At 45.9% G+C, this 11,830-nt stretch overlaps 1 protein-coding gene and 1 long non-coding RNA gene across 2 annotated transcripts; one reads left to right on the top strand and one right to left on the bottom strand.

Annotated features, from left to right (window-relative positions):
• Positions 1–2,854: 2,854 nt before the first annotated feature.
• Positions 2,855–7,590, bottom strand: IFT22 (intraflagellar transport 22). The gene is made up of 5 exons (XM_043456452.1): positions 7,450–7,590; positions 5,366–5,442; positions 5,151–5,240; positions 4,108–4,310; positions 2,855–3,329 (listed from the first exon to the last, which is right to left on the bottom strand). The coding sequence occupies exons 1-5, from the start codon at positions 7,486–7,488 to the stop codon at positions 3,181–3,183; spliced, it is 558 nt and encodes a 185-aa protein (XP_043312387.1). The 5' UTR covers positions 7,489–7,590; the 3' UTR covers positions 2,855–3,180.
• A 34-nt stretch (positions 7,591–7,624) lies between these two features.
• On the top strand, positions 7,625–9,061 carry LOC122433279. The gene is made up of 2 exons (XR_006267061.1): positions 7,625–7,725; positions 8,628–9,061. It is a non-coding gene; the product is annotated as an uncharacterized LOC122433279 (long non-coding RNA).
• The last annotated feature ends 2,769 nt before the right edge of the window (positions 9,062–11,830 follow it).

Here is an 11,830-nt window from a genome sequence, read left to right as displayed (position 1 = left end):
GTGAAGGACAGGGAAGCCTGGCATGCTGCAGATCATCGGGTCACTGAGAGTCAGACATGACTTAGCAACTAAACAACAAGGCCAAGATGTTCATGTACTTCTCAGGAATCAGATGGGGAAGGCTGAAGTCAAGATCTAAAAGAACCATAATTCAGAATGGTTTTGAGTGGTGCAAATGCAGTTAGTTACCTTTTCCATGGATATCGGAGTACCGCTCTCATTAACTTTTACATGTTCCGAGTTGCCAGCAAAATTCTACTTGTTGTTATATCCTACACTATGGATATAAGGGTCTTCTGGTGTTCCAGAAAACATATAATGATCTCCAGGAACATTCCTGGGCAATTTCAAGTTATGGACATTCAGGTTACAATGTGAGTTGTAGTTTTCTTTACAACCGAGAAAGCTTCAGAATGCTACTCGGTCATTTGATTGGTTTCAAGAAATATGATGCTAGATCTATGTGCCACATACTTGCAAACCATTTTCTGGATGGTTTAGCTTCAAAAGTGGTTGTTTTCCCTGCCGTTGTTGCCGTAGTTGTTGCTTTACTAAGTTCAGTCTCAAAGGGTGGCACTCTTGGCCAGGTCCACTTGTGGAACTCATCTGCCCAGTTACACGGGATAGTGGAAAGAGTTGGGGCATGGGGTCCAGTTCTGAGTCACTTGCTGAGTCACCTTGACCTAGTCATTTGCCACTACCCCCAAACCTACTCCTTTTCTTCCATAATGCCTCCTTTTTAGTCACTCAGTCAAGTCCAACTCTTGTGACCCCATGGACTGTAGTCCGCCAGGCTCCTCTGTCCATAGGATTTTTCCAGATAAGAATACTGGAGTGGGTTGCCGTGCCCTTCCCCAGGGGGTCTTCCAGACCTAAGGATCGAACCCGGGTCTCCTGCATTGCAGGCAATTCTTTACCATCTGATCCACCAGGGAAGCTCCCATAATGCCTCAGTGAACAGCGTATGTGGTAGGCTGAGTAATGGCCCCCAAAATATCAGACGTGACTCCCTGTAATGCACATATACTTTACTTGGAAAAAGCATCTTTGTAGATGTGACTAAATTAAGGATCTTTAGATGGGGAGATTATCCTTGATTTCATGGGTGGGCCCTAAATGCAATTATAAGTGTCCTAATAAGAGTGCGGTAGAGGGAGATCTGAGTCAGGTACACAGGGGATTAGGCAATGTGAAGAAGGAGCAGAGAGAGATTTGAAGATGCTGGCCTTCAAGACTGGAGTGACCGCAGCTACAAATCAAGGAATGACGGCAGCCGCCTCTACACTTGTCTGCCTTCTGATCCAGCCCTCCTGCTGTGGTCAGAGGGGCTTTTCTACCATGGAGATCCTACATTGATCTGCAGTGATCATCCTTCAGCGGTGCCTCAAAGCCTGACTCCTTGGTCGGGTCTGAGAATCCTTTCACCATCTGACCCCTTGTCTGCTCACCCACACACGCACACCCAGCCACCTTCACACACTCCATCTCACTCACACACTCCCTTCTCCACCCACTGAGTGATGCTCCCACATGTCTAGGCTGTTTCACACATCTGTGGCTCCTCACATCTGTGATACAGAGAAAGGGATCTTTTTAAATAGTATTTATTTTTGGCCATGTCAGTTCTTAGTTGCGGGATCTTTCACTGATGCATGTGGGGCTGAGTGGCGGCACCTGGGGCTTAGTTCCCTGACCAGGGATCGAACCCGCATCCTCTGCACCAGGAGGTGGCTTCTTAACCACTGGACCTTCAGGGAAGTTCCGATCAATTAGTATTATTGCAGTATTGCAGTTATGTAAATTAGTATTATTATGTAAATTAGTATTATTGCAGTATTACTGTTATGTAAAGAAGATTTAACTACAGTTTGAGTTAGTGTAATCCCCTGTTTGTGTTCTTGCAAAAGTTCCAACTGAGAGCAGGCCAGGAAGAAGGAACTCAAGCTAGGCTTAAAATGTGCTCAAGGATGATCCGGGCAGTTTACTACAAGTTTTGTTGTTGTTTAGTCGCTAAGTCGTGTCTGACTTTTTTGTGACCCTCATGGACTGTAGTCCGCCAGGCTCCTCTGTCCATGGGATTTCCCAGGCAAAAATACTGAAGTGAGTTGCTATTTCCTTCTCCAGGGGATCTTCCCAACCCAGGGATCGAACCCACATCTCCTGCATTAGTAGGCGGATTTTTTTTTTTTTTACCACTGAGCCACTAGGGAAGCCCTGAGTTACCAGAACTGTCATTATCTGCCAATCTCACTCTCTCAACCAGACCACCCACATGGCCACATTTTATCCCCCTTCATTGTGAGAGTGAAACGCAGCCAAGCATATTTATTCACCTCTTAAGTGTCTCTACTTTTCTTCTACTTTGAGTTGAAATGATATACATTTAACTTTTGATCTACTTAATATATTTTTAGGTTGGCTATATTAAAAAATTCAGGAAGTAAAAATTATGAAAGAACAGTAATTCCCAAGATCATTAAAACACACTCACTGGTACAAATAAGCTGTAAACTCGCCATTATTTGGTTATTCTGAGCATTAACTCCTTTAGCCATTTTTATAGATTAGGTGTTATGACAGCATAACATAGTTTTCCCCTGTATTACACAAAGTAATATTTAAGAAGTAAATTCCCCTAAGAAAATAAAAAACTTTTTAGAGACTGTATATGTATTCTACCATCCAATGTGATATGGTGTCCAGATAGCAAGGACATTGAAGTAAAAATACAATCTTGGAGGGGTTAAATGCTAGTATTTTTCTAAAATGTCCCTAGGCAAATTGTACAGATTAAGGAATGAAAATCATATTTAAACCAATTCACGTGAATTAAACTATGGTTATATCACTGGGCTATGACAGGTACAATTCCACAACTTTAATGATGTGACATATGGAAGGAGGCAAAAAAAAAAAAAAGAAACCACCTTGGTTTTTCAGCTCTTTGGAGAGATCTGGGGCAAAGGAATCAGAATTCAACAACAGGATTTTCTCAGCTGAACTAAGGATGGAGAACAGATAGTACGGAGTCAATTCCCTGGCTGACTGGTCTTTGGGGCAAATAAAGAAAATGCCTTCTACAGCCAAAGGGCAATGAGAACCTTCTTAGGTGGATGGACTTCAGGCTCTGCACTGACATTAACTTCATTTGGGATGTGGAAGCTTCCAGATGGAGGCCGGTCAGGTAATAATGGACATCTCTTCCCGGTCTCTGCTCTCGGACACTGAGTTGATTATGCTTCTTAAATACTTTATGAATTCCATCCTGATCTCTTCCGGGTCGTCCTCAAGATTTGAGTGTACCAGCTTCAGCTTGTTCAAGGGTGGTGCTTAAAAAGGAAAATAATGTAATTAGGCATAAACTTTTAAAAAATGAATTACTTTATTTAGCTGCACCAGGTCTTAGTTGCAGCGTGGGGGATCTTTGATCTTGCTTGCAGCATGTGGGATCTCTAGTTCCCTGACCAGGCATCAAACCTGGGCCCTCTGCATTGGGAGCGCGGAGTCTTAGCCACTGGACCACCAGGGAAGTCCCTAGGCCATGAGCTTTCAATGAGGGGCTATTTCTAGCTCCAAAGGACCTGAGTCTTCCAGGAGCCAATTTATTTAACTTTCCCAAGTCCAAAAATAAAGTGGGGCCTCCGTGACACAATTTCACAGAGAAAGGTTTCATTACCCCCAGCAATAGGCTCACAGCTCTGCAAGCCACTTTTAGGCCCTCCTGGTTCTTATACCAGAGAGGAAGGTATTTCTGAATTTTCTGAGTTGTTTTCCATGATTACTTTGACACCTCTCTAATGGGTCTGTCGCATGCAGATTGGAGCTTAAAGGCAAGTCAGGAAAGAGTGTCCCTAATAGTATGGATGAGGGGTTAAAACCAGGTTTTTTCCCCCTCTTAGTGTCTTTCTGCTTTTAGTGTCTGCATCCTGGCCTGGGTGGTCTAGCAGATCTACTAACCCGGCAATTCTGGTTTACGTGGTGAGGAAGACAAATGGCTAGGGCACAGCAGGTGCTCAAACTACACAGAGCTGTTGGCTTCCAGGACACAGAGCAACATACAAATGCCCAGAGCATTTCAGACAAAAGCCAGAACTCCTGGCTCCTTACCCAAAGCTGGGTTTTCTTTGTCACTTCCGGAGCCTGGCTTGTGGTGTGCAATTAACAGACACTGAGTATTCTGTAGGAACTGCTGCTGGACGAAGCAGGAATACCACGTCTCAATTTCCTTCAGGTGACTTGGGATGTCGGCGTTGAAGACGATCACCACTCCGTGAGAGTCCTTCATCAGGGCTGGCCAGCAAGACTCGAACCTGCGTGGGGTGAAGGGTAGGTGGCTCTGGTTTCTGTGTCTTGTTTTTAATGTTTTATTAGAGTCTAGTTAATTTACACTGTTAAGTTTATGCTGTACAGAGAAGTGAATCAGTAATAAATATACCTATGTCCACTTTGTGTTAGATTCTTTTCCCATATAGGTCATTACAGAATATTGAGTTTCCTGTGCTAATACAGTAGGTCCTTGTTAGTTGATCTATTTTTTTTTTTTTAGTTGATCTATTTTATATATGCACATTAAGTTGCTTTAGTCGTGTCTGACTCTTTGCGACCCTATGGACTATAACCCGCCAGGTTTCTCTGTCCATGGGATTCTCCAGGCAAGAATAGTGGAGTGGATTGCTGTGCCCTCCTCCAGGGGGATCTTCACGACTCAGGGATGGAACCCGAGTCTCTTATGTCTCCTGCACTGGCAGGAGGGTTCTTTACCACTAGTGCCACCTGGGAAGCCCATTTTAGTGTGGGTATGTCAATCCCCAGCTCTCAACTTATCCAGCCCTCTTTCCCCACCTGCTAACCCTAAGTTTGTTTTTTCACATATGTGAATCTATTTTGTAAGTAAGTTCATTTGTACTTTTTTTTTTTTTTTTGGTAAGATTCCACATATAAACAGCAGTTCGAGTTTCTAATCATAGACTTTGAAAATAATGTCTAAGAACTAATCATGGATAGATGACCTCTCACTGTATCATAACCCCGTCACCGACATTTCAAGAGCAATGCATGTTACCAGTCATTGATCAAGCCCCAGACACATGCTAGGAAGGGTGCTAGGCCTTGAATCATTTGATGGAGCCAGTGCTCTAAAGGAAACGTACTTTGGATCGCCGCCACAATCCCAGAGCTCAATTTCACACCCCGTGCCTTTGTTGTTGCTGGTAACTTGTGGGTTCTCGAATTCCAGGATCCTAAAGATAAAACAAGAGCAGCACCTCTCCTTAGGAAACACTGTGCTTTGGGGATGCCACTGCCACCAAAGTCAGGAGGCGAGTGAGGAGCAGGGACTCTGGGACACGGGTTTGTCAGGGCTCACCTCACTCCTTGGGTTGGGTTGTATTCAGTGATGTCAGAAGATTCTGTCAGAAAGTTGGCCAACACGGTTTTTCCACTCTATGAAAACAAAGACAGTAAAAGATCTTGGACAGTAAAAGAAGAGCAGAAAAGTCAACCATAAGCAAGTCCTCCAAAAGCCAGCCTGGACCCAGGTGGGATGGAGTAGAGGCCACAGCCACCCTGAGATCACCCAGGGCAAGGGGTTCTCTCTGGTTGGGTGCCGTGCCCACTCTGGGTCGTGGGGAGCACAGATTTCAGTGCTGGCTCTGATGCTAGGTGACTTTACTCACTACCAAGCAGGGGGAATAGCTAGTTTAAAGGCAGCAGGGCAGGAATGGATGTGACACGTTTAAGGAACAGAAAGGCTGGTAAATTTGGAGAGCAGCAAGGGAGAAGGAGATACATAAATGCAGAAAGATATTTTGTTGTTGAAGTGAGATGATGGGTACTAGGATTCGTCATTCTTTCTCCCCTTGTATATGTTTGGGAATTTCCTTTAAAAAATGATATATCTATGCTTGTTTTGCTTTTCATAATTCTGAGCATATGTTATGACCTGCCTATTTAATAGTTGACGTCTTGGAGAGTTCTCTGTGTCAGTTTATTTGCCTTACTTTGTTTCACTCTTGCAGTATCTTCCAAAGTAAGAATGTACCTTAGTTTATTTAGACATTCTCTGATTTATGGGCACCTGGGGTGTTTCCACCTGTTCAATATTGTATAGACTCATGGGGAATGTGGATGGATCTTTAGTTTCAGAGATTGAGAAATGTAACTACTACACTATAAGCTATGCACATTTTAAACCTTAATAATTTGATCTCAGAAAAAAAAAGGTGTTATCAATTTATAGTCACATCCACAGAATCCTAGAATACTCCTTTCTCTCAAAGCATCCTAAGATTGCATGTTGCATGCCTGTGTGCTGGGTTGCTTCATTTATGTCCGACTCCCTGCAACCCCATGGACTGGAACCCACCAGGCTCCTCTGTCCATGGTGATTCTCCCGGCAAGAATCCTGGAGTGGGTTGTCAAGCCCTCCTCCACGGGGTCTTCCTGACCCAGGGATCAAACCTGCATTAGCAGGCAGGTTCTTTACCACTGGCACTACCGGGGGAGCCTGATGGGCAAACAAGTGTCATCTTTTTGTTTTGTGTTCCTGTGACTCTGAAGTCTTTTCATACTTCTCAGTCAGTTGTATTTCTTATACACAGACTTTGCTAGATTATCTATTGAGTTGCTTCTTACTTTCTTTACTGATTCTTAAACTTTCCTGTTTTTTTTTGTCACGCATTCTGCTAATATGTTCCCCTGGCTTTAACTTTGCTGTCATTTCTTCTACAGTTTCTTCATGTTTGTGTTGTGTTTAAGACAACCTTCCCTGACTCCAGATTAAAAACATGTCTTTCCATATATTCACCTACTATCATGGTTCCCAGCGAGTGGTCCCTTGACAACCCGCATGGACAAAATACAAATTCTCAAGTCCCTCCCAGACCTACTGAATCAAGATAGGATAGGATAGGATCAGCAACTTGTACTTGTAACAGGCCTACCAGGCAGTTTTGACGGGTGCTGAAGTTGGAGAGTTATTTATTTACAACTTCCACAGTTGTTTTACACATTTAGCGTTTCAGTCCATCTTAATTTTATTCTTGTGTACGATGTGACCTACACATAGATTTAAACCCCGCCATCACCACCCACGTTAAAGGCTAATTGTTCCAAGACCAGGTAATGGTTCTGTCCTTCCTCCTGGTTTTCTTGTTCCGCTGATGTATTTCATTAGGGAAAGCCACAGGCGCAAAGCAAAGTCGTGAGATCTAGGCTCTGATCACAAACGCCACTCACTACCATGGGCCTTTGGGCCTCAGTCCAACAGGGTCAAGGTCTGGGAACGCTGAATTCCTGGTGAGGCCAGCAGCACACACCAGGGTGGGCGCGGTGGGAATGGGCTCCCAGCTCCTGGGGGGCTCCGGGTGCCAGGCACAACCCCGGGGGCGACCCCGTGCCCGCCCCCCCGCCCCCAGGCCCTGCTTGCCTCCCCGCCGGCCCTGGCCTCACCTCGCAGGGCCCCACAAAGAGGATCTTCGCCTTCAGCATCTCTCCCCGGGGCCCACTCAGGCGCCGCTCGAGCCCGCGCCGTAGTCTGGGCGGAGCGGAAGTCACCGCGCGGGTTGGCTACCTTCGTTCCCATGGAGACGGGAGCGGCCCCGGGGGCCGACGGGAGTGGGCGGGTTCTTGCCGGGGGCCGGGCGCCTAGAGGGCTCTGGGGTGGTATGCCGCCAGCGTGATGCGAGGCGTGGGCTTTGGGTTAGAAGTGAGCAGCAAGGCAAGAAGGTAGGAGAGAAGCAGAAAATCCGGATGCAGATTCTCTTCTGAGTGGGGAAGCCCGTAGAGCTTGCGAGTCTGACCTCTCTTTGTGGGGAGGAGATCGACTGCAGGTCCCCGATCTCCTTTATTCCTCCTTGTAACCCCCAGAGCTCAAACGGGTCAAGTAGCTGGTGAGGTGGGGTTGGAACCAGGTATCTGACGCCTGTATCGCTCTGGCATGATACTGTCCATGTTGAGAACGGATTTATCATATCCCTAGCCCAGTCCAGGAAAGGTCAGGGAAAAAACGAATCTCTGTAAGGGGCCACTCACTGTCATTTGGATGATCTGGGAGAAACCAAAAGGCCCTGGCCTGACTTTCTGATAGTGCGGGGGTCGGAAGGCATTGCTGCTACATTCAGTTTATTTTTGGTGAGGTTTATTTCAGGTCAGTTTATTTTTGTCTGTGCTGGGTCTTTGTTCCTGCGCGGTCTTTCCTCTCCTTGCTGTGAGCAGGGGCTACTTACTCTTCCTTGCAGTGGGATGGCTCCTCTTATCATGCAACATAGGCTCTAGGGTCTCTGCTTCAGTAGTTTCAGCTCCAAGACTCTAGAGCTCAGGCGCAATAGTTGTGGAGCTCAGGGCTTAGTTGCTGGGCTGCATGTGGGATCTTCTCAGTTCAGGGATTGAACCCACGTCTCCTGCATTGGCAGGTAAAGTCTTTACCACTTAGCTACTAGGGGAGCCCCTTAGGTCAGTTTTAAATTACAGAGCCCTCCAGAATTTTGAGTGAGGCCCTGAAATTGTGTCTATATGCGGAGAGCGTCAATACAAAATATGCTAGTCCCCCGAAAGTGCTGTTAATAGTATGACAACAACAATAAAACCAAAATAAGTCCAATACCAAACTGCTTTCTTTTGCAATACAGGATGAACTGTAAAGAAGAGTCTACCTTAATTTTAAGATGTGGTACAGGTCTTCCTTGGCGGTCCAGCGGCTAAGACTCCGTGCTCTCAAGGCAGAGGCCTGGGTTCCATCCCTGGCCCAACAGTTGGATCCCACATGCCACAACTAAAGATCAGCTAAAGATTCCACATGCCACCAGGAAGATCGAAGATCCCAAGTGCTACAACTGGAAAGAAAAGAAAAAAGAACTCAGAAAGATGTCATTCAGTAAATATATTTTGAATACCTGCTGTCTTCTTCTAGATCTTAGGGATGTGCCGGTACCTCTTGAAGCTTTGATTCCAGTGGAGTAGATGGATATTAAGTAAAACAAAACTGTCTGCTCTCAGATAGAGACAATTTTAGATATTGACAAGTGCTATGAATAAAAATAAATCACTAAAGAGTTAAATTTTCCAAGTGTGGCTCAGTGATAAAGAATCTGCCTGCTCCAGGAGACGTGGGTTCGATCCCTGGGTCGGAAAGATCCCCTGGAGGAGGAAATGGCAACCACTCCAGTATTCTTAGCTGGGAAATCCCATGGACAGAGAAGCCTGGCAGGCTACAGTCCATGGGGTCGCAAACAGTCGGACACGGTGTAGCAACTCAACAACAACAACAAAGGAGTTAAAGTGTGTAAAGGAGCCAGTTTTGGATGGAGTAGTTAAGGCAAGACCTTGGTGCAGAGGTGACATTAGAGCAGAAAACTGGGTGAAGAGATGTCTCAAACGAAGCATATGAAAGATCTAGGGTAAGAACACTCCAGCAGAAGAAGAAGGGCAAAGCCATGGAGGTGGAAATACACTTGGCATGTTCCAAAAATAGCCGGGAACCTGGCTGGAACCCCGGTGCAGGAAGAAATAAGGGGAGAGTGGTAGGAGATGCTTTTGGAGAGACCATGTCAGACTTTGGGAATTCATCCTAAAGGTGATTGGAAGCCTGCGCCAGGGTTGTATTTGGCTCCGTGTCATAGAAACTTCACCACAGCGACTTAACCAAATAAGGGATTTATTATTTTCTCGCGTAACCAGGAGTCCAGGGACGGGCACACAGGGGCTGAGGCAGCTGCCTTCTCCTTACTTTGCTGACATCCTTGTTGTGGCTGCTCTCCTATTGTGTATCTGCTTTCTCGGCAGGAACAAAGGAGAAGAGCAAAGGTCGAAAGATACAGAGTGGGACTTCCCTGTGTAGCGCAGTGGATGGGAATCCGCCTGCAATGCAGGGGACCCGGGATCACTTTCTGGTCCAGGAGGATCCCACATGCCTTGGAGCAACTAGACCCTTGAGCCCCAACTATTGAGCCCATACTCTAGAGCCCATGAGTTGCAACTACTGAGCCCATGCTCTAGAGTCTGTGTTCTGCAACTGCTGAGCCCCTATGCCGCAACTGCTGAAGCCCATATGCCCTGGAGTCAGCATGTTGCAACTACTGAGCCTGCAACTACTTCAGTGCTGCAACTACTGAAACCCATGCACCTAGAGCCTGCGCTCCACACCCAGAGAAGCCCGAGCACCGCAACTAGAGAGTAGACCCTGCTCTCTGCAACTAGAGAAAGCCCACATGCAGCATCGAAGACCCAGTGCAGCTAAAAATAAATAAATAAATAGTAAACAGATACAGCGGTGTGTACATATCCAAAAAAAGGTTAAAGCCAAATGAACTTTAAAAAAAAAATACAAAGGACAACAGACTCTGCTTTTCTAAGGAAAATAGTGGCTTCCTTAGAATCCCTATCCAGTAATTTCTCATGTCTCATTGGTCAGAACTGTGTCACGTGGCCTCCCTCACTGCAAAGGAAACTGGGAAATAGAGGTTGTAGCTTTGCACATTTCTCTTCCCAAGAAGTGGGGCACAGAATGGGAGTGAGGGTGGGCATGGGGATATGGGCTTGGTATTGGCTAGGAAACTGGCCAGCCAAAAAAGTCGTCATGGAGGATTCTGAGCAGTGGATTGACATGATCTGATTTATGTTTTGAAAGTGATCACTGGCTGCCGTGTGGAGCAGAGGGGTCAAATGTGACCGCACACATGACAATTAGGAGGGTATTCAGGTAGCTTAAGAGCGAGATGATGGTGGTTTGGCTAGGGTAGCAGTGGTGGTTGAATCTGTGACACATTTTTTTTTTTTTAATTAATTTATTTATTTTTTCAGTGGGTTTTGTCATACATTGACATGAATCAGCAATAGATTTACACGTATTCCCCATCCTGATCCCCCCTCCCCCCTCCCTCTCTGTGACACATTTTCAAGGTAGAACTAACAGGAGCTGCTGGTAGATTAGATGTCAGGGAAAGAGGAGTTAAGAATGAGTCCCAGGACATTGACTCATGTGGTTGTGTGACTAATGTGCCATTTCCAGACTTGGGAAGGCTGGGGGAGGATTTGTGGTGTGAGATTGAAAGTTCTGTTTTGGTTGTGTTAGTTTTGAGATGCCCATTAGTTGTTGAGGGAAAAATGGGAGATAAGATTCTGTACCTGATGGGTGAGGTGAGGATTGGAGCTCGAATCTGGATGAGATATCAGTCAGCATGTGGAATGCCATTGAAGCCACGGGCTGTGGATGAGAACAAGTAGGGGGTAAGTGTCGGCAGAGAAGATAAGTGTAGACAGAGAGTGCCCTGGGACACTCTGCTATTTAGAGGAGAATCTAGCAAAGAAAGCTGAAGAAGAATGTCCAGAGAGGTAGGAAGAAAACTAGGAGGGTACGCCATCATGCAAGCCACGTCAGGACCGTGTTGCAAGACAGGGAGTGATCCATGTTATCAGATGCTGCCGAGAGATCCAGGGAAGTCAAGGAAGGTGAAGAATTGACCATTAGATGCAGTGACAGTCATGGATCACTTTTAAAAGCTACTTTTCACTTAATATCTTTGAACATGTGAACACACGCACACATATAGTTTTATAAAAATGGCTCAATGTGATCATGTGTTTCCTTTCATTTGGGGTAACTTCTTTTTCTTTGTTTGGCTCCCTTGGGCTTCCCTGGTGGCTCAGATGGTAAAGAATCCGCCTGCAATGCAGGAGACCTGGGTTTGATCCCTGGGTCAGGAAGATCCCCTAGAGAAGGAAATGGAAACCCACTCTAGTATTCTTGCCTGGGAAATCCCATGGACAGAGGAGCCTGGTGGGCTACAGTCCATGGAGTCAAAAAGAGTTGGACACGACTGAGCAACGAATACTT

This window comes from Cervus canadensis, chromosome 32, assembly GCF_019320065.1.
Source record: "Cervus canadensis isolate Bull #8, Minnesota chromosome 32, ASM1932006v1, whole genome shotgun sequence".
NCBI lineage: Eukaryota > Metazoa > Chordata > Mammalia > Artiodactyla > Cervidae > Cervus > Cervus canadensis.
The sequence above is the reverse complement of the archived record's forward strand: the minus strand, read 5'-3'. Positions and strand labels throughout refer to the sequence as shown.

Excerpts from the sequence above, each read along its gene's own strand:
- IFT22 (XM_043456452.1), bottom strand. The coding sequence starts at position 7,488 with ATGCTGAAGGCGAAGATCCTCTTTGTGGGGCCCTGCGAG. Across the intron at positions 5,443-7,449 it reads TCTTTGTGGGGCCCTGCGAG|AGTGGAAAAACCGTGTTGGC; the intron begins GTGAGGCCAGGG and ends TTGTTTTCATAG. Across the intron at positions 5,241-5,365 it reads AACCCAACCCAAGGAGTGAG|GATCCTGGAATTCGAGAACC; the intron begins GTGAGCCCTGAC and ends TTTTATCTTTAG.